Source organism: Stomoxys calcitrans, chromosome 3 (assembly GCF_963082655.1).
Source record: "Stomoxys calcitrans chromosome 3, idStoCalc2.1, whole genome shotgun sequence".
In the NCBI taxonomy this organism is placed as follows: Eukaryota; Metazoa; Arthropoda; class Insecta; order Diptera; family Muscidae; genus Stomoxys; species Stomoxys calcitrans.
The window spans coordinates 82,247,407-82,270,618 of NC_081554.1; the positions used below are offsets into that span (position 1 = coordinate 82,247,407).

Below are 23,212 nucleotides of genomic sequence, written 5' to 3' on the forward strand. Positions count from 1 at the left end.
CATAGTCGGCTCCGCCCAACATTTGCCTTTCCTTACTGGTTTTAAGCTATAAAGCCTGGTAGGCAGTCAAAATGATTATTCCCTTTCTTTGAGTGGATTGTCCAATAATTCTTTATTTGACCTTCAACTACAATGCTCATATTTACTGAGTAATTTTTTTTTTTTTTTACACAATAGGAAATTGTATATGGTGCTGGAAACATAAAAGTAGGTTCGTCTGCATTTAACGCCTTCTGTGTTTCTTCTTTTGGCATTTTTCAACTATACCTCCACAGTGTAATCACCATTTTATTCGCATCATTCTCAATGAAGAATCCTTGAAGTTTATTTCGACCACGAATGTCCATGACCGGATGCTACGATAAAAAAGACCCTCTTGTTTCCTGTACTCCATGTCTGCAGACACAACCAGCACAGGACATAAAATGGGTGTTTGACAAATGTGTATGGCTGGAAATGGTTGTGGTAGTTGGACAACACCCCGTTTATATCCTGCGTAAAAAGGTCGAAATGTGTTCTCTTGGCCTCAGGAAACAACATTCTCGCACATATTTATCTTGGTAAATAACAGAAGAAAAAAAAAAAAAAAAACAAAAAATGTTAAAGGAAAATGTTCACCACACAAAAAGAAATGTAGAGATTTCTTACTTTAAAAGATTTATGGCTGCTGTCTGTGACACTGACTTTGCAAGAATTTTTCTTTCTTCAAAAGTCACACCCCAAAAATATTACTACGAAGCGACATGAAAACACTAGAAATACGCAGAAAAATGAAACAGTACATGAGCTTTCTTTTCTTACACTTTTGGTATATATGGGTCGTTATACTTTGAATTCTTTAAATCTTGTCTTATAAACCGCCAGTCTGACTATGCAAGAATTTTCATATACCCAACTCTGTACTTATTCTCTATTTACTCACAATCAAGAAAATTAAAAAAAAAAATATATGTATGTTATATTTTGCTATAAAATATTCAAATGTAAATGTATGTTTTCACTTGGAGTGATATTTTGTTATTTTCGAGAATTGCTATCGCACATTCATACATTAACATTTGTGGTAGACATTCACAATTGATAGAAAGGATTTATAAAATTCAATTATGCAAATTTGAAGACATTTTAAAAATTCTATACTCAGAATGGCATAGGCCTAAAGAGCAAAGCGTTGGTATGGCGACACCAAGCCTTTTCTAACCAAGAATGTTGACACTTTTAAGCATGTCTTAGGATTTATTAAAAGTGGCGAATACCATTGTTGACATAAATCTTAAACGAAATTTCAATAACATTTTCAAACACTCTTGTACAATTTATGGCAAACAAATTTCAATGCAATTTTATTAAAAGAAACAAGTAAGAAGGCTTTAATTCGGCCGAGCTGAACTTTGGATACCCACCACCTCGGGTATATATGTAAACCACCTTTCATTAAAATCCAGAGAAAAATGTATACCTTATGCCACATAGCAGTTATATCGAAATATGTTACGATTTGGACCAAATAAACCGATCTGAACCATATACGACACAGAAAAGCCTAACATAGGTCACTGTGTCAAATGTCAGTGAAAATGGATTATAAATGCGCCCTTTATGGGGCCAAGACTGTAAATCAAGATATCATTCTATATGGCAGCTATATCAAAATCTGGATCGATCTGTGCCAAATTGACGAAGGATGTCGAGGGGCTAAACATAACTCACTGTCCCGAATTTCGGCGACATCGGCCAATAAATGCGAATTTTATGGGCCCAAAACATTAAATCGAGAGATCGGTCTTATGACAGCTATACCCAAATGTAGAATGATCTGGGCCAAATTGCAGAATGTTTTCGATGAACCTAACGCAACTCACTGTTCCAAATTTCTGCGAAATCGGACAATAAATGCGCCCTTTATGGCCCCAAAACCTTAAATCGAGAGATCGGTTTATATGGCAGCTATATCCAAATCTAGACCGATCTGCGCCATATTGCATATGTATGTCGAGGGGCTTAACTTAACTCACTGTCCCAAATTTCTGCGAAATCGGACAATAAATGCGCTTTTTATGGCCCCAAAACCTTAAATCGAGACATCGGTTTATATGGCAGCTATATCCAAATCTGAACCGATCTGACCCAAATTAACGAAGGATGTCGAAGGGCCTAAGACAACTCACTGTCTCAAATTTCAGCAAAATCGGATAATAAATGTGGCTTTTATGGGCCTAAGACCCTAAATCGGCGGATCAGGCTATATGGCAGCTATATCCACATTTCAGCCGATCTAGGCCAAATTGAAGAAGGATATCAAAGGGCCTAACACAACTCTCTGTCCTAAATTTCAGCAAAATCGGATAATAAATGTGGCTTTTATGGGCCTAAGACCCTAAATCGGCGGATCGGTCTATATGGCAGCTATATCCAAATCTGGACCAATCTGGGCCAAATTTAAGAAGGATGTCGAAAGGCCTAAAGAAACACACTGTTCCAAATTTCAGCACGTTCGGATAATAAATGTGGCTTTTATGGACTTAAGACCCTTAATCGGCGGATCGGTCTATATGGGGGCTATATCAAGATATAGTCCGATATAGCCCATCTTCGAATTTAACCTGCTTATGGACAAAAAAAAAAGAATGTGTGCACAATTTCAGCTCAATATCTCTGTTTTTGAAGACTGTAGCGTGATTTCTACAGACAAACGGGTGGTCATGGCTAGATCGTCTTAGATGTTTGCGCTGATCAAGAATATTTATGCTTTATAGGGTCGGAAATGGATATTTCGATGTGTTGCAAACGGAATGACAAAATGAATATACCCCCATCCTTCGGTAGTGGGTATAAAAAGGATAATGCTATGCTAATGGAGCTATGTAGGGATGTAAACCGATTCGGCCCATTCTTGGTTTGTACGTTTAACACAAAAGTAGATCCCATTATGCAAAATTTCAACCAAATTGAAGTTAGGATAAACCTATCCTAATCTAACCCTGGTGGGTTAGGTTACGATAGATTTAAGTTGAAGTCTGCCATCAGACTCACTAAGACGTTTTCGTTCAATGTGATACCACAGGAACAGAAGAAGGAAGATGCCATCTAGATTCTACCGTTGAACCATCTCAAAGAAATGAGAACCTTAAAAGGTACGTCTGCTGACTGCCAGCGCGGGACATACACACAGAAGGTGTTCTATAGTCTCTATTTCTTCGATGTCCCCACAGTTCCATCAAAAGTCGTCAATGTCAACCTTTAGTCTGCCAGCATGTTTTCCGATTAGACATTGAGCCGTTATGACGTACAAAATGACTGAGACGTCTGTTCTAGCCAGTGACAACATAGCGGTAGACATCTGCAAGTCTAGATTAGGCCACATAGTTTTGGAATGCTCACAGCTCCCTCTTTGTCGTCCTTTGGGCCTGGTTCGGAAAATTTAGCTTACATGTCGCTAGAGCCGTACCCACAGAATCCAGTATCCCTGGAATGTGTGTGGTTGTTATAAGTCTCGCAAGCTGATCCGCTTTACAATTCTCTGGGATATCTCTGTGGCCCGGCACCCGGAGCAGCTGTATTTCAGTTCAGCCATCTCGTTGAGAGATCTGCGACAGTCGAGGGCGGTTTTTGTGTTCAGAAATACGTTCTCCAGGGATTTAATGGCTGCCTGGCTGTCTGAGAAGACATTTATACCAATCGTCGTAATGACTTTATATCTTAGTTATACCACCACTTCCTTAATTGCAAAGATCTCCGCTTGATACACACTGCAGTGGTCTGGTAACCTCTTCGATGACACCAGTTCTAGATCTTTAGAGTACACTCGAAAGCCCACCTGGTCGTTAATTTTGGAATAATCTGTATATTAGTATATATAACTTCTCTTACCAGGGATTTCATAGTTCCAATCGGTTCTATCAGGAAAAGTGGTATAGTACTTTATATCAAAAAGCGGCTCCTGTAGTGTGTAATCCACGCTGCCTGGAACATCGGACATTGCATCAAGGAAAGCATAGTACGCCACATGATCAAAGAGAAAGCTCCCTCATACTCACGGCAGAGGTCGCAGCAATTTGTCTAGCCACAATGTCCAGAGGCATTATATGCAACATTAAATTCAGTGTATCAGATGGTGTCGTCCTCAGGGCGGCTGTGATGCACAAACTAGCCATTCTTTGGATCGGGTTGAGTATTGGATAGTAGGTGGACCATTGAAGCGCCGTCCACCAGATTACAACACCATATAGCATTATAGGTCTGACAACTGCAGCATATACCCAATGCATGACGCGCGGTCTAAACCCCCCAACTTTTGCCAATGGCTCCCTTGCAGGTGTATAGGGGTTGCCCTTTTTGAGAGTTGGTGCCTAGAAACTCCAACACCTTCGTAATTGACGCCGGTTTTAGATAAATGAAATGCTTTAATGTCAAGAAATGTTACCATTGTATATTCCTTGGCAGCGGCAGAACCGTCTATGTACTCGACTGGGTTGTTCACATCGGACCTACATTTAGCTATAGCTGTCATATAGACCGATCAGCTGGTTTGGGGTCTTAAGCCCATAAAAGCCGCAACAAGTAAAAGCGTGCTAAGTTCGGCTGAGCCGAATCTTATATACCCTCCATCGTGGATCGCATTTGTCTAGCTCTTGCCACGGTATCTCTTTTTAGGCAAACAAAGGATAAAAGAAAAGAATTGCCATGTTATTGGAACAATATCAAGTTATGGTTCATTTTGGACCATAATTGAACTGAATATTGCAAAGCAGAAGTCATTGTGTAAAATTTCAGCCAAATCTAGTAAGAATTGCGCACTTTAGGGGCTGAAGAAGTAAAATAGGAAGATCGGTTTATAGGGAAGCTGCATTGGGCTATAAACCGATGCATGCAATTTTCGACACGTATGTTAAAGGTTATGAGAGAAACCGTTGTACAAAATTTCTGTCATATCGGATAATATTTGGTTGCCCAAAAAGTAATTGCGGATTTTTTAAAAGAAATTAAATGCATTTTTAATAAAACTTAGAATGAACTTTAACCAAATATACTTTTTTACACTTTTTTTCTAAAGCAAGCTAAAAGTAACAGCTGATAACTGACAGAAGAAAGAATGCAATTACAGAGTCACAAGCTGTGAAACTATGAAAAATCCGCAATTACTTTTTGGACAACCCACGTCCTCTAGAGGCTCAAGAAGTCAAGACCCCAGATCGGTTTATATGGCGACAGCTATATGAGGTTATAGACGGATTTGAACCATTCTTAATATAGTTGTGAGAAGTCATAACAAAACACGTCATGCAATGTTTCAGCCAAATCGCACAGGAATTGCTCCCTGTAGAGGCTCAAGAAGTCAAGACCCAAGATCGATTATATGGCAGCTATATCTAAATAATTTCCGATCTGGACCATAATCTGTCGATTAAGGGTTTTAAGCCCATAAAGAAGACACACAACGAAATCGGGTAATAAATGCCCGAAATCGGATAATAAATGCCTGATTTCGTTGGAATTTGATACAGTGATTTGTATTAAGCCTCCGGTCATCCAGATCAGACTATATATAGATTTAGATGCCATATAAACCGATCTCGCAATTTAAGGTCTTAATCCTATAAAAAGCGGATTTTTTGGCCGATTTCGCTGAAAGTGTGTCTTGTGTAAGAGTTCTAGGGAGCTGAATCAAATATGATCCTGACCATCCGACATTTGCATATTACTATGGGTATGGTATTGGAGTTATTTTAAAAGTGGATGGTTATTTTATCCATGGTGGTCGGTATCCAAAGTTGAGCACACGTTTTTACTTGTTACAGTTTTGCGTATTTTAAAATGACTGGCTTTTTCTTAAAGAATGACCAAATATTGCCAAACTTAAAATAACAAAAAGCTGAATAAATAACATTTAGTTTGCCTTTACGGCATTTTGTATGTTTGTTAAGTCATTCAACTTTGAAATATTCATAAGATGTTGTAAAAGGTTTTTTGACAAGGATGTTGTGTACCCACTTAACGAGTGTATTCTTTTCCTTCTAAATTTTAAATGTGATAAATCAAATATTTTTGGAGAGCTGTTACAGAGAGGAGTAAAGTTGTAAAGGTTATTTGAAAATTAAAATTGAAGTGAGGGCAAATTCTGTTAATCATGGTAGTACCTTTATTTTGAGGACTGGTCTGCATTAGCGGATGCGAACATATACAAGTTAGTAGACTTTTTAAAGCCAACTGGCAGCTTCAATGGAAGTGCCTTTTGCTGTTTACCATAAAATATTTGCTCTTTTGATACTACATTTTGTTGCTAAAGGTAAAAAAGGGATAGTAAATACTTAAAGTTTTTATACTCTTCATCACAATAGGACGGGTAGGAAAGTAGGGTACAAAAGTAGCTCTTAGGTTGTATGAGAATTGAGCAGTTTGTAACCAAATTTGGTATGTATATGGGATGCCAAGCTTAAAGTCCCAACAGCTTGCAAATGTTCGCATCCGCTAAATCCAACAGTTCTTAAAGAAATGAGAACCTAATGTGGAATTCTTTTTGCCTGCCAGTTCGGGATAAACACACACAGCGGAAGTTCCGCAGTCTCTCTTCCTCAACGTCCTCACACCTTCTGTAAAAATCGTTATTTGCAATCTTCAGACTTTTAGCATGTCTTCCTATCAGACAGTGACCTGTCATGACAGACACAATAACTGAGACGTCTGTTTTAGCCAGCTAATACTGGGATCAATGCTACCTTTGTTAACAGGATTAGGTTAAGTTAGGTTGAAAAGATAAAAATAAACCGATCTGAACCATATACGACACGGATGTCGAAAAGCCTAACATATGCCAAATTTCAGTGAAATCGGATTATAAATGCCCCTTTTATGGGGCCAAGACTTTAAATCGAGATATCGGTCTACATGGCAGCTATATCCAACTCTGAACCGATCTGGGCCAAATTAAAGAAAGATGTCGAAGGGACTAACACAATTCACTGTCCCGAATTTCATCGAATTTGGATAATAAATGTGGCTTTTGTGGGCCTAAGACCCTAAATCGGAGGATCGGTCTATATGGCAGCTATATCCAAATCGGAACCAATCTTGGCCAAATTAACGAAAAAAGTTTAAGGGCCTAACACAACTCACTGTCCTAAATTTCAGCGAAATCGGATAATAAATGTGGCTTTTGTGGGCCTAAGACCCTAAATCGGAGGATCGGTCTATATGGCAGCTATACTCAAATCGAAACCAATCTGGGTCAAATTAACGAAGGAAGTTGAAGGGCTTAACACAACTCACTGCCCCAAATTTTAGCGAAATCGGATAAAAAATGTGGCTCTTATGGGCCTAAGTCCCTAAATCGGAGGATCGGTCTATATGGCAGCTATATCCAAATCGGAACCGATCTACGCTAAATTAACAAGGGAAGTCGAAAGGCCTAACACAACTCACTGTCCTATATTTCAGCGAAATCGGATAATAAATGTGGCTTTTGTGGGTCTAAAACCCTAAATCGGAGGATCGGTCTATATGGCAGCTATATCCAAATCTGGACCGATCTGTCGAAGGGCCTAACACAACTCACTGTCCCAAATTTCAGCAAAATCGGATAATAGATGTGGCTTTTATGGGCCTAAGACCCTAAATCGGCGGATCGGTCTATATGGGGGCTATATCAAGATATAGTCCGATATAGCCCATCTTCGAACTTAACCTACTTATGGACAAAAAAAGAATCTGTGCAAAATTTCAGCTCAATATCTCTATTTTTAAAGACTGTAGCGTGATTTCAACTGACAGACGGACGGACATGGCTAGATCGTCTTAGATTTTTAAGCTGATCAAGAATATCTATGCTTTATAGGGAAGGAAATGGATATTCCGATGTGTTGCAAACGGAATGACAAAATGAATATACCCCCATCTTTCGGTGGTGGGTATAAAAATAGGATTAGGGAGGAGGTTTCAGATATGACAATATGTTCAAATCGATAAGGTTCGGATCTCCATGGAGCCTTCTCAGACCATCGCTTCAATAGGTTTAGAATAGAAAGGGCAGCGCCGAATCCGATAAGTTGAAAATCTACTGGTCAAAATTCGGAAGACTACTCAGAAGAAGACTTGGGCAAGATAATTTAGGCTGTCCAAGCATAGAAGACACTGATGACAATGTCAACAGAATCCAACTGCACTGCTGGAGACTTTCGAAAATAGTTGTCCTCTTCGAGGAAATCACCCCAAGAAAAACCCTGAATGACCAGGAGAAACCCAACATGAGAAAGAGGTCCTCAGACTTTATAACAGAGAAAGTAGTAAAAAAGAGGAAGCGAATATTGGGATGCGTATTACACATGGCTCAGGGAACAAAATTAGATTTAAAGAGCGGTAAAACGCGCCTCCAGTAAGATTTTATGCGACCAGGTCGAAAGCGTTAAGAAACCGTCATGATGAAAAAGTTTCTCTATGTCCGACTGAAACATTTTCCCAGGATATGACAGGACTCACAGATACATCGGAATCTTGAAATAAAGAGGTTGATCGAAGGCTTATCATAGCGGAATTTATGGTCAACGAAGCCTTGAGGAGCTTCAAACCATTAAAGTCGCCCGGACCTGATGGAATATTTCCAGTGTTACAAGAAAAGTCAGATTATTTGACGTCTCATCTGGCCACTATATTCACAGCGTGCCTAGGACTTGCATATCCTTCGAAAGCCTGGCAGGAGGCAAGGGTGGTATTAATACCTAAGCATGGCGAGGCAAGTTATGCGACATCAAAGGCCTACAGACCTATAAGCCTTACGTCCTTTCCATTCAAAACAGTGGAACGTATTGTGGACCCCATGATAAAGAGTAGGACATCCAGCGAACTGCTCAAATACAAACAACATGCCTTTTAAGGGAAGGTCGGTAGAGACTGCGCTGCAAGATGTTGTGTATAAAAAAGAAGAATCCTTCGATGCCAAAATGTACACCCCGGCGGTATGCATTGACATCGAGGGGGCTTTTAACAATGTGTGGGTCGACAAACTGATTCAATCCTTACACCAGTACCGTGTGGACCCGGTCCTTAGAGACTGGATAAACCATATACTAAGGAACAGGTGGATACATTGCGGGTCCCATGACATAAATATAAGAGAGGAAGTTTCACAGGGTACGCCACAGGGGGGCATTTTATCGCCACTCTTTTGGGCAACAACCATATATAACCTATTGCGGATGCTGACTGAGGAAGGACCTGTCTGCTAGTAGACAACGTTATAATACTTCCTAACGAGCAATGCAGAAGGGCCGAAAGGGTCTTGCATAGTGCATATGACTGGGCTAGACCTAGGAGTGTCAATGTTAACCCAGAGAAAACTGAAATATGCCTGTTCATGAGGAAGGCGAAGGTGGGCCAATTTGACGCAGCACGTTTCCTCAATAAAACGATTTCCATATCTTCGACAGGAAGCTGAATTGGAAGTGTCACATTCAGGAGCGTTCTGAGAAGGCTCACAGATGTTGGTCACTATGTAGACTGGCCTGAATCCGAGGATAGTCTACTGGCTCTACAGGAGCATGATTAGACCAATACTTACTTACACCTCAGTAGTTTGGTGGACTGCTATAGAGAAAAAGTGCAACATGAGGACCATACAACAGGTTCAGAGAAAATGATGTCTTATCATAGGCGGAGCGATGAGGACCACGCCCACTAGGTCACTGGAGACTATTCTAGATATCCAACCCATTGACATACAGATTTAGTGTGAGTCATCCACTGCGGCTATGAAACTTAAGGCGATGGGACAATGGATTGAGGATGGGAGCAGCTCATACCATTGCGGTATAATCGAGGCGACGATAAGAAACCAGGAAGGAAGGGAATAAGTTTCCAACCGGATACACTGAGGCGTCGAGTGGGAAGCACCGCTGCCAGCGGCAGCGTCTTGGACTGACGGAACCCTAGTATTGCCATCTGGAAGATCATGTTGCACGGATGGATCAAAGCTAGAGGACAGAGTGGGCCTGGGGGTTTACATTGAAAACCTTGGGACTGACATCTGTTTTAGACTGCCTGGCCATAATACGGCCCTTCATGCGGAGATCCGGGCGATTACGGAATGCGTGAAGTGGTGTGGTGCTAACGCGAGAATGTCGAGTGTGAACATTTTTACCGACCGCAAAATTGCCATAAGGGCAATAACAACCAGGACGGTAAAGTCACGAACAGTCTTGCAGTGTAAGAAGGAGATTAATGCCTTCTCTGAGGATGGCAAAATCCCCATCGTTTGGGTGCCAGGCCATAACGGAGTAAAGGGAAATGAAAGGGCAGACGATTTGGCGGTGAAGTATGCCAGAGGACTGATGTCAATGAACTTGGTTAACCCAAAGCCTTTCGGGTCGACGCTGTTTGAGTTGAGGGAGTGGGCGACGAATGCCCATGCAACATTGTGGAACAGCGAAACGGTCGGCAAAACGGCGAACATCCTATGGGGGGATCCAGATCGTGAGGAGACGAGGCTATTACTTAAAGGTAAGTAAGAAGGAGGTCAGTATAGCTGTTGTTATCATAACGCGACATATAGGACTACGAGCTCACTTATGTAAATTCGGTGCGGCAAGTGATAGCATGTGTAGGGCATGCGGGGAAGATGATGAGACGGAACTGGAGCATTTCCTTTGTCATTGCCCGGCTTTTGCGTCCAACAGATACCGGTACTTAGGTGAAGACACAATATCAGACATGAACCAACTTAGGGGAGTGGCATTGAAAACAATTAAGGATTTTGTAAGTAGCACGGAATTCCTAACTTAAAATTTTCTTTTAAGAGGTTACTTTATAGTTTTTAGAGAGCACAACAAGCCGATTACTGGCTTAGGTGTATGTCCATAGTTGCATGGGGCGGATAATATATTTGCACCCTCTTTTCAACCTAACCTAACCTAAGAGGGCATACAAAATTTCGCTTAAATCGCACCACCCATCTCCGAAATCTGGCGTTTCTGAAAATTAGGGTAAGGGGGAGGGTCCGCTCCCCCTTCAGATATCAAAAAATGTAGTATCCTATTTTCGCCACGGCATCATTATGCACCATCTGTGAAAATTTCAAGAAAATCGGTTCAGCCGTTTCTGAGTCTATAAGGAACACACAAACAAACACAAATTGATTTTTATACCCTCCACCATAAGATGGGGGGTATACTAATTTCGTCATTCTGTTTGTAACTACTCGAAATATTCGTCTAAGTCCCCATAAAGTATATATATTCTTGATCGTCGCGACATTTTATGTCGATCTAGCCATGTCCGTCCGTCTGTCCGTTGGTCTGTCCGTCCGTCCGTCTGTCTGTCGAAAGCTAGCCGCTTGAAATTTGTTTGGTTGGTATTGTAAATGGGCCATATCGGTCTATGTTTTGATATAGCTGCCATATAAACCGATCTTGGGTCTTGACTTCTTGAGCCTCTAGAGTGCGCAATTCATATCCGATTGGGATGAAATTTTGCACGACGTGTTTTGTTATGATATCCAACAACTGTGCTTATTATGGTTCAAATCGTTCCATAACCTGATATAGCTGTCATATAAACCGAACTTGGGTCTTGACTTCTTGAGCCTCTAGAGTGCGCAATTTTTATCCGATTGGAATGAATTTTGGCACGACATGTTTTGTTATGATATTCAACAACTGTGCCAAGTATGGTTCAAATCGGTTCATAACCTGATATAGCTGCCATATAAACCGATCTTGGGTCTTGACTTCTTGAGCCTCTAGAGTGCGCAATTCATATCCGATTGGGATGAAATTTTGCACGACGTGTTTTGTTATGATATCCAACAACTGTGCTAAGTATGATTCAATTCGGTTCATAACCTGATATAGCTGCCATATAAACCGATCTGGGATTTTGACCTCTTGAGCCTCTGGAGGTCGCAATTATTATCCGATTTGCCTGAAATTTTGTACATCGGATCCTCTCATGACCATCAACATACGTGTTTATTATGTTCTGAATCTGTCGATAGCCCGATACAGCTCCCATATAAATCGATCTCTCTATTTTACTTCTTGAGCCCCCAAAGGGCGCAATTCTTATTTGAATTGGCTGACATTTTACACAGGTCTCCAACATATAATTTAATTGTGGTCTAATCCGGATCATATCTTGATATCGCTCTAATAGCAGAGCAATTCTTTTCTTATATAATTTTTGCCTAAGAAGAGATGTCGGGAAAAGAACTCGACAAATGCGCTCCATGGTTGAGGGTATATAAGATTCGGCCATCCGAACTTAGCACGCTTTTACTTGTTATATATAAGAAGATTATGTTTTGTGAATACCGGTGTAAGTATATATGTTCATATTCACGTAGTTTTCCAAAAATTTTGTTCGGTTATTTCATCACAAGTTTGTCGAATTTTCCTTTTGTTTTATTTTCACCATTGTCCACCACAAAATGTAAAGAATAATTACAAATTCTGTTAGAGGCAACTATGGTTATACATCTGCTAGTGTTTATTTGTTTTGACGCAAAAAGCGTAAACAAATACTTTTGACCATACCTCTTGTGACTAGTGGCGTCCTGTCGTGCAAGGTTGCACAACAAACTTTAAAAGTAAACTTTTGACATAAAGTTGTTTAAAGAAAACTTGCCATGCAAATTTCCAAAGACAACAAATGTTGCAACAAGGACATGACACATGCAGGACTAACTACTAGACTTGGAAAAACTAGAACATCCTTCGAGTTGTTGTTCTTCGAGTTGCTTCTGTTGTGCCATGACAAACAGACTGAGTGGTATTCAGCATAAACATATGGCCGAAGTGTTTTTGTCAATGTTACACTTCAGTTGTCTGTTGCATTGTAAGTTGACCAAAAGATTTTCAGACACATATGTGTGTGTACCACAAATGCTCATATGTATGTTGAAAACCTCGACTCATGCATAACAATCACAAACAAAAAACATCAATGACCAAGAGGACAGACATATTTGTGAAGTTTGTGTGACATTTTTGACTCAAAGACTGGCAAGCTGGATTCATCATGCACTAGTGATAAATTCATCTCTTCTTCTTTTGTTTATTTATAACAATGGGTCTGTATATTTTATACGGCATTCCTCTACATTCGTATACAAATTCTTATATAATATTTAGAGAAATCATAGCCATTCCTCTACATCATACTAAGATTGTTACACAATATTTAGGAAGGAATTCTTCCTATGCAATACTGAAACATTGTATGGAATAATTAGAATTTAAGGAACTTTTTAAAAATTCAAGAATTATTTGCAAAATAAAATTGCTTAAATTTATTTAGCTGTCGTACATGGAGAATTGTGAGAAAAAAAGTAAAGCAAACAAATAAGTCTGTTGAATTTATCCATATAATATCTTACAACACTACATATACCGACAACTAACTTCTTATAAAGGGTGATTTTTTTGAGGTTAGGATTTTCATGCATTAGTATTTGACAGATCACGTGGGATTTCAGACATGGTGTCAAAGAGAAAGATGCTCAGTATGCTTTGACATTTCATCATGAATAGACTTACTAACGAGCAACGCTTGCAAATCATTGAATTTTATTACCAAAATCAGTGTTCGGTTCGAAATGTGTTCAAATTTTGACAAATTTTGTTCAGCGATGAGGCTCATTTCTGGTTGAATGGCTACGTAAATAAGCAAAATTGCCGCATTTGGAGTGAAGAGCAACCAGAAGCCGTTCAAGAACTGCCCATGCATCCCGAAAAATGCACTGTTTGGTGTGGTTTGTACGCTGGTGGAATCATTGGACCGTATTTTTTCAAAGATGCTGTTGGACGCAACGTTACGGTGAATGAACACATTTCGAACCGAACACTGATTTTGGTAATAAAATTCAATGATTTGCAAGCGTTGCTCGTTAGTAAGTCTATTCATGATGAAATGTCAAAGCATACTGAGCATCTTTCTCTTTGACACCATGTCTGAAATCCCACGTGATCTGTCAAATACTAATGCATGAAAATCCTAACCTCAAAAAAATCACCCTTTATATCAAAATCAAACTGTGTTTGTTGGTTTGTTATTTTCTTTGCTTCTTTGTTTGTGAGTTCCGTATAGACTCAAAAACGACTGAAACGATTTTCTTGAAATTTTCACAGAACTGTACATATTTCTCGACCATGGCAATATGGGGTTGAAGTGAAAGGCTTGTGGAAGTACAGCACGATACTATTCTTATATTAATTGTAGGGACCAGGTGCGCCTGAGGACCGCCCCAACCCCACAACACCCATTAAATAGTGCGTATTTACCGACTATGGCAATATGGGTCTCAAATAAAAGGTCTTTTAGAGTTGAGCACTAATCTGACATTTATTTCAGAGTCAAGTCTATGGTTGGCCGCTTAAACCCCTAAACACCCCCAAACCAGACATATTTGCGGCATATAGTAGTATGGTCCTCAAATGAAAGATATTTGGGAGCAGGGCTCGAATCTGACATCAACATTCGTGACCAAGGACCTAGGTGCCGAGCCTCTCCCAACTTCCTCATGGATATTTCGGGCTTAAATACAAACTCTCCGAGCCATCTAATAGACCAATAAAGATCATATGGGCTTCAATTAATGCCATTTCGAAAATTAATCCTGTTAGTCAAGCCACATGCATATATGTATTGGGTTGCCCAAAAAGTAATTGCGGATTTCTCATATAGTCAGCGTTGACAAATTTTTTCACAGCTTGTGACTCTGTAATTGTATTCTTTCTTATGTCAGTTATCAGCTGTTACTTTTAGCTTGCTTTAGAAAAAAAGTATAAAAAAGTATAAAAAATTAACTTTACATTCTAAGTTTTATTAAAAATGCATTTACTTTCTTTTAAAAAATCCGCAATTACTTTTTGGGCAACAAATATATAGCTGTTGCATCATGGTATTTCACTAGGTTAGGTTATTTTGAAAAGAGGACATATGGACATACACCTAAGCCAGTAATTGGCTGGTTGTGCCCTCTAAAAACTATAAACTATCCTCTAACAAGTAAAAGCGTGCTAAGTTCGACCGGGCCAAATCTTTTATACCCTCCACCATAGATCGCATTTGTTGAGTTCATTTCCCGATATCTCTTTTTAAGAAAACAAAGGGCAAAAGAAAAGAATTGCTATAATATTGGAGCTATATGTTATGGTCCAGTCTGAACTTAATGTTGGAGACCATAGTAGAAGTCATAGTGTACAATTTCAGCCATTTCGAGTTGAAATTGTGTCCTTTAGGGTCTCTAGAATAATATAGAGAGATCGGTTTATATGGGAGCTATACTAGGCTATGGACCGATTTGGACCATATTTGACAAGTATGTTGGAGGTCATGTGAGAAGCCGTTGTTCAAATTTCGGCCAAATCGGATAAAAATTACGCCCTCTGGAGGCTCAAGAAGTCAAGATGCCAGATCGGTTTAAATGGCAGCTATATCAGGATATTGACCGATTTCAACAATACTTAGCACAGTTGTTGCAAGTCATTATAACACACTTAATGAAAAATTTCAGCGAAATCGTGTAAAAATTGGACACTCTAATGGCCCAAGAAGTCAAGATCCCAGATCGGTTTATATGGCAGCTATATCAGGTTGTATACCGATTTGCGCCATACTTTGGACAGTTATTGGAAGTCTTAATAAAACACCTTGTGCAAAATTTCAGCCAAATCGGATGAGAATTGCGCGTTCTATTGGCTATACCGGATTATGAACCGATTTGAATCATATTTAGCACAGTTGTTGGAAGTGATGCCAAAACACTACGTGCAAAATTTCAAAATTTCATTTGAAATTGGTCGAGAATTGCGCCCTCTAGAAGCTTAAGAATTCAAGACCCAAGATCGGTTTATATAGCAGCTATATCAAAACATGGACCGATTTGGCCCATTTACAACCCAACCAACCAACACTTATAAAAAGTATTTGTGCAAAATTTCAAGCCGCTAGCTTGAAAGTTAGCGTGCTTTCGACGGACAGACGGACGGACGGACATGGCTAGATCGACTTAAAATGACGTGACGATAAAGAATATATATACTTTATAGGGTCTCAAACGCATATTTCGAGTTGTTACAGAGTGACGAAATTAGTATACCCCCATCCTATGGTTGGGGGTATAAAAAACAATTTGTGTTTGTTTGTTTATGTGTTCCTTATACAATCAGAAACAGCTGAACCGATTTTCCTGAAGTTTTCACTGATTTTCACCGTGATGAAAATAGCGTATTACATTTTTTGATATCTGAAGGGGGAGCGGACCCTCCCCCTTATCCTAATTTTCAGAAACGCCAGATTTCATAGATGTGCGGTGTGATTAAAGCAAATTTTTATGTGCTCTGTTATGGTAACCTACAAAAAAAAATTTGGTTTTCAAATCTCGGATGAGGTACCTAGGGGGGACGCCCCACCCCAAAACCTACCAAAAATAAATATACACCAATCACGACAATATGGCACTCAAATGAAAGGTATTTAGGATAAGAAAACGTATGTGATATCCTATTGTCGGACCAAGTGTTTGGGGGACCACCCCAACCCCCAAAACACCCCTAAATCGGACATATTAACCTACCATGGCAATACAGGACTTAAATGAAAGGTATATGCAAATATAATACTAATCTGATATCCGATTTTGGGACAAAGTTTCTGGGGGTCCAACCCCTTCCCAAAACACTCCCCAAACAGGACTTAATTACTGACCATGGAAATATGGGGCTTAAATAAAAGGTATTTGAATGTCGAATACGAATCTGATATCCAAATATGGGACCAAGTGTTTAGGGGGCCGCCTCTCACTAAAAACATCCCCCAAAGGGGACAAATTTACGACCACAGCAATATGGGGCTCAAATGAAAGGTCTTTGGAAGTAAAGCACGAATCTGATATCAATGTTCGGGAAAAGTGTCTATGGGGCCACCCAAATAGGAAGTATTTGCTGACCATTGCAATATGAGGCTCAAATAAGAGGTATTTTAGAGTTGAACACGGATCTTATATATATTTTCAGGGGCAAGTCACTCAGTGGCCACCCTATCCCCCAAAACACCCACCAAACCGGTCATGTTTGCCGACTGTGGAAAACTGGAGCTGAAATGAAGGGTATTTGGGAGTAGACCATGAATCTGACATCAACATTTGGGACCAACTGTCTAGGGGACGTCCCACCACCATAACAACCCCCAAGTAGGATGTATTTGCTCACCAAGACAATATGGGGTCTTCAAGACAGTGGAGCTCGATATTCATAGTTTTTAGGGCCCATACCCTAAACCAGACATATTTGCTGGCTTTTTCAATAAGTGGTTTAAGTGAATGATATTTGAGATTAGAAAACGAATTTGATATCCAATTTTGAGGATAATGGCAATATGGGGTTCAAATATATGAGAGGTGAGCACGTTGCTGATATATTTTCAGGGTTTAGTGTTTGGGGGACCACCACACTCCCAAAAACACCACTTAATCGGTTATATTTACCGACCATGTCAATGTGGGGCTTAAATGAAAGGAATTGGGGGGTAGACAAGAATTGATACCCACTTTTGGGATCAGTGTTCTGGGGGTGTAGCCCTTTCTCAAAATACCCCACAGACAGAAATTTTTTACTGACCATCGCCGTATGGGGCTTAAATAAAGGTATTTGGGAGTAGAATACGAATTTGATATCCAAATGTAGAACCATGCATTTAGAGCATCACCCCTTGAGATTAGAAAACGAATTTGATAACCTATTTTGGGGCCATGTGTTTGGGAGACGCCTCATCCTGTAAACTTCCCTTAAAATCAATGCCAACATGGGGTTTAAATAAATGGTATTTGAGAGAAGAGCACGATGCTGATATTTTTCCAGGGCCAAGTATCTGGGGGACCACCTCACCCCGAAAACAACCCTAAATCAGACATCATGAGAATATCGGGGTGAAATTAAGTCTTTTGAGAATGGAGTCTACATCCAAACTTAAAATCGTAAACCAATAAAGATGGGATTCGGATAAAGGTACTTAAATTGATAAACTGTTTGTCAAGCGATATTCTACTTTCGTAGCATTGTATTTCACTAAAAACTCTTTAATTGTAGAAAATAAAAATTTCAAGGAAAATTTTTTTCCACATAAAGTAAAAGAAAGTGCAGCGGAGCGGAGCCGGTCCAGCTAGTATTAATTAAAATTAAGTTAGGTTAGGTTGAAAACAGGGTGCGGATATTAATCCGCCCCATGCCACTGTGGACATACACCTAAGCCAGCCATCGGTTTGTTGTGTGCTTTCAATACTCAAAAAAAGTAACCTCGAAAAAGAAAGTCTAAGTTTGGAATTCCATGCTACTTACAAAATCCTTAATTTTTTTCCACGCCACGCCCCTAAGTTGGTTCATGCCTGGTATTGTGTCCTCACCTAAGTGCCGGTATCTGTAAGACGTGAAATCCGGGCAATGACATAGGAAATCTCAGTCTTGTCATCTTCCCCGCATGACCTACACATGCTATCACTTGCCGCACCGATTTTACATAAGTGAGCTCGTAGTCCTATGTTTCCCGTTATAATACCAATTGCTATACTGACCTCCTTCTTGCTTCCTTTCAGTAATAGCCTCGCCTTCTCACGATCTGGTTCCCCCCATATAATTTTCGCCGTCCTACCGACCGATTTGCTGTTCCACAGGGTTGCATGCGCATTCATCGCCCACTTCCTTAACTCGGGCTCAGTCGACCCAAAAGGCTTCGGGTTAACCAAGTTTATTGGTGGCAGTTCTCTGGCCTTCACTGCCGAATCGTCTGCTTTCTCATTCGTAGTTATTCCGCTATGGCCCGGAACCCAAACAATGCGGATCGTGCCATCCTCAGAGAAGACGTTAAACTCCTTCTTACATTCCAACACTGTTTGTGATCTTATAGTCCTGGTTGTTATTGCCCTTATGGCCTGTTTACTGTCCGTGAGGATGTTCATACTCGAATAAAATGAAGTCTGTCTCCTAAATTAAAGTGTGTTACAAGTAACGGATAGACATTGTGAAATTGATTAAGAATGTCGTAACGATCTCGTATTGGGTTGTATTGGGTTGCCCAAAAAGTAATTGCGGATTTTTCATATAGTCGGCGTTGACAAATTTTTTCACAGCTTGTGACTCGGTAATTGCATTCTTTCTTCTGTCAGTTATCAGCTGTTACTTTTAGCTTGCTTTAGAAAAAAAGTGTAAAAAAGTATATTTGATTAAAGTTCATTCTAAGCTATATTAAAAATGCACTTTCTTTTAAAAAATCCGCAATTACTTTTTGGGCAACCCAATACTTAATATGGTGTGTGATCAATTTTTTTTGGAGGTGTTTACATATTTGAAATGCCCTTTGAGCTCTTCCAACTTCGTGAGTTCGTTGGCGTATACCAATGACTTAACGTAGTTCCAAAAAAAATATTCTAGAGGCATTAAATCGCACGAACAAGGCGGCTAACCGACTGGAAATTTCCTGAGATAACACGTTCATCAAACTTACTGTGTAATAAATCGATTGTAACGTGTGCTGTGTGGCTTGAGGCACCGTCCTTTAAAATCATTTGTCGTCCAAGTCCATATCTTCTTTTCCGGCCAAAAATAATCTGAGAGCATGGTGCAGTAGCGTTGTCCACACACCATAACGTGACGATTGGCATCGTCGACGAAGAAGCATGGCCTAATGAAGCCGCCGGCATGAAAACCTGTGAATGAAGAAACACAAATTGATTTTAACCTAACCAATGATGCATATTTTGCTTATTGACGAATCAATTAAGGCAAAAATTAGCTACAGTGACGAGTAGTTGAGTGTGCTCTTAAAGTAGCGATCACCGACTCCGAATTTCGGCCGTACATTTTTATGATGTGCAGACGTTGTTTGTTCATATACCTTAACAGGATGAACATATTGAGTTTACTGCATAAATTGACTGTAACAGTTCGATGATTAGTGTAAAATTGCGTTCACAAATTGAATTCAAATTTGCCAAGTTCCTATTGAAAAACCCTTTATATTCCAATAATAAAATTTTGTATGTGTCGCAAACTAAATTGTTTTACAGTATATTTGCATACCAACATTCTTTGTCAAACTGAATTAAGCACAAAATGTTCGGACAATGTTTTTCAATGTATATTTGTTTAGTCGGTTAACTTTAACATACTCCGAAATAAATGCATACACATGTATATCATTTTGGGTAAACTCATGTGCATAGGTGTGTATAATAGTTGCAATTTTGCAATCTCATATTTATTGCTCTGATTCTGTTGTGGTTGGCAACAACAAATTTATTCAATCACAAATAGAGATTAATATGTCACTTGGAATATAAATGTTGAACATTGTGGCATTTGTGACAGGTAAAGCTGATGCAATTCCGAGGAAAAACATGTGACAGCAGCAAATAACAAAATGAACAGTGTTTTGCAACAAGGAAACAAAATTGAAAATATGCCACCATTTTACCAATATGAACATGAACTCGATTGAAACTTAGTGTCCCGGAGACACGGGCACGAAAAATAGCAAATGATAAACAATCAAATTCTCTTTTCACTATGACTAATATAGAGCAGAGCAGAAAGGCAGGAAGTACTAGCTATTACCTTTGCATCGGGAGATGTAAGTGGAAGAATACGCGACTGGGAAGTGTTGGATGACCACAGCTTCTCTGATGATCGTTATATCAGTTTTAGCCTTGCAGAAAATACTGAAGCATTGGTCGCTCGGCTAAACAGAGGAAAGGCGGATTGGGATAAATTTCGGCAAAATTCTGCACCACTATCCCTTCTAGACTAGAAAAGGAAATGGAAGCTATGGAGGATATAGACATAGTGGTCAAGAGGATCACGAAGGCCCTGAATGACTCGTTTGTGTCAACATGCCCTGACTGACATGGTGGACCCCAGAACTGGTTGGTCTAAGGAATGACTGCAGAAAGCTCTTCAACAGAGCCAAAGCCACAAGAGCAACACGCGATTGAAACATCCATAAGGCTGAGCTAAGGAAATATAAGCGAGAGCTTAGAAAGGCTCAGAACAAATCCTGGGTAGAATTCTGCAGCTCCGTGTGCGGATACATCTGAGGCCTCTAGGCTAAGGAACATTCTGTCCTCGAGACTTATTACAGTGGGGTATATCCAGAAGTCAGAGAATGTATGGACAATGTCTAGTGAGGAAACACTAGAACTATTTGTTGATACACATTTCCCCAGAGCTGGTTGGTCTAAGGAAGGTTGGGTATGGGGAAGGGGGGGGGGGAAATATCCAGAAGTCGTTGATACACATTTCCCGGGAAATTCTCCAAAGGACAACATGGCGCCAGAAGAGGTTGTCACCGATATGCATTCGTCGGAGGCCATTAGGGAATTTGTGTCTGAGCCGAAAATTTTTTGGGCGATAAGAAATTTCGACTCCTTTAAGTCGCCAGGCCCTGGTGATATATCTACGGTTGAATTAAAAGCTGTGTCTGATAGACTGGTTTCCTGGCTTAGGGAGATATACTCAGCTTGTATCAAAATGTCATTTATACCTGTGGGATGGAGGGACACGAAGGTCATTTTCATTCCGAAAGCAGTCCCATTAGTCTGTCATCCTTTATGCTGTCTTTTAGTCTGTCATCCTTTATGCTAAAGACTCTTGAGAGGTTGATAGAAACATATCTTAGGGTAAAGATCCCTGGAGGTCGCCTGTCGCGGCAGCAGCATGCATATAGTAAAGGCAAATCCACTGAAACAGCCCTTCAAGACCTAGTCGGCTACATAGAGGGCTCTCTCGCTGCCAAGGAATATAATCCAAAAACGACGTCAATCATGAAGGAGTTGGAGTTTCTAGGCATCAACTATACCGTAAGAAAGTTTATTAGTAAACTAACCTATCATATAAAAATTAACTAAAAGATGCATTACGGCAAGCTTGGGATCAGTGTATCTAAAAAGTTGGGTCAGCAGAGGAACTCCTCAAGGAGGTGTACTGTCTCCTCTACTTTGGAATATAGCCATTAACAATATATTATTGTCTTTGGAAGAGAGTGGTCGCGTATGCTGATGACGTGGCAATTGCGGTTAGGGGAAAGTTTCCCAGCACTCTAAGATATATACTGCAGGAAGCTCTACGTGCTACAGCGAAGTGGGTTACCTACAGTGGTCTGGGTATAAATCTGTGCAAGACAGAAGTAGTTCTTTTGAGCAGGAGATACAAGTTGCCTATAGTGGAACCAGTCTTCTTGGTTGGAGAGAATGTTCACAAAATACCTGGGTGTTTTGCTGGACAGGAAATTGAACTTCAAATCCAACATTTTGAAAAGGGCAAGAAAGGCCACTCTTGCACTATACACCTGCAAGAGAGCCATTGGCAAAAGTTTGGTATTTAGACTGCGTGTCATGCATTGGGTATATACTGCAGTTGTCAGACCTATTATGCTATATGGTGTTGTGGTCTGGTGGACGGCGCTTAAAAAAATTCACCTACTGCTCAATACTTAACCGGATCCAAAGGATGGCTTGTTTGTGCATCACAGCCGCACTGAAGACGACACCATCTGATTCACTGAATTTAATGCTACATCTTATGCCTCTGGACAGTGTGGCTATCCAAACTGCAGCTGCTACTGCCATGAGGTTAAGAGAACTTTCTCATTGGTTATGTGACAGCTACGGACTCTGTGTTATCTTTGATACAATATCCGATGTTCCAGGCAGTGTGGATTACACCCTACCTGAGCCGCTTTTTGATAAAAATTACTGTACCACTATTCCTAACAGATGCGATTGGAATTATGATATCCCTGGTAACAGGAGTTACACAGACTTCTATATGGATGGTTCCAAGCTAAACGACCAGGTGGGCTTTGGCGTGTACTCTAGAGATCCAGAACTGGTCACATCGAAAAGGTTACTCGACCACTTCTGTGTGTATCAAGCAGAGATCCCTGCAATTAAGGAAGTGATGGAATAGCTTAGATATAATGTCATTACGACGATTGGGATAAATATCTTCTCAGACAGCCAGGCAGCCATTAAATCCCTGGAGAACGTATTTCTGAACACAAAAACCGCCCTCGAATGGCGCAGATCTCTCAACGAGATGGCTGAACAGTTCAAAAATCACTTGTTCTGGGTGCCGGATATCCCAGGGAATTCTTAAGCAGGCGACCTTGCGAGACTTGGAGCTACCTTACATACTCCAGAGACACTGGAATCTGTGGGTATACCTCTAGTCACATGCAA

The 23,212-nt window shown here is 40.1% G+C and overlaps 1 protein-coding gene across 1 annotated transcript in view; it reads right to left on the reverse strand.

The window, feature by feature from the left end:
- The window catches only part of LOC131996425 (uncharacterized), a 29,735-nt gene extending 10,124 nt beyond the window's left edge, over window positions 1–19,611 (reverse strand). The window contains exon 1 of the mRNA XM_059366113.1: window positions 19,483–19,611. Coding sequence (XP_059222096.1) covers window positions 19,483–19,543 — 61 coding nt within the window. The 5' untranslated portion in view covers window positions 19,544–19,611. The remainder of the gene's footprint in view (window positions 1–19,482) is intronic.
- Window positions 19,612–23,212: the final 3,601 nt, after the last annotated feature.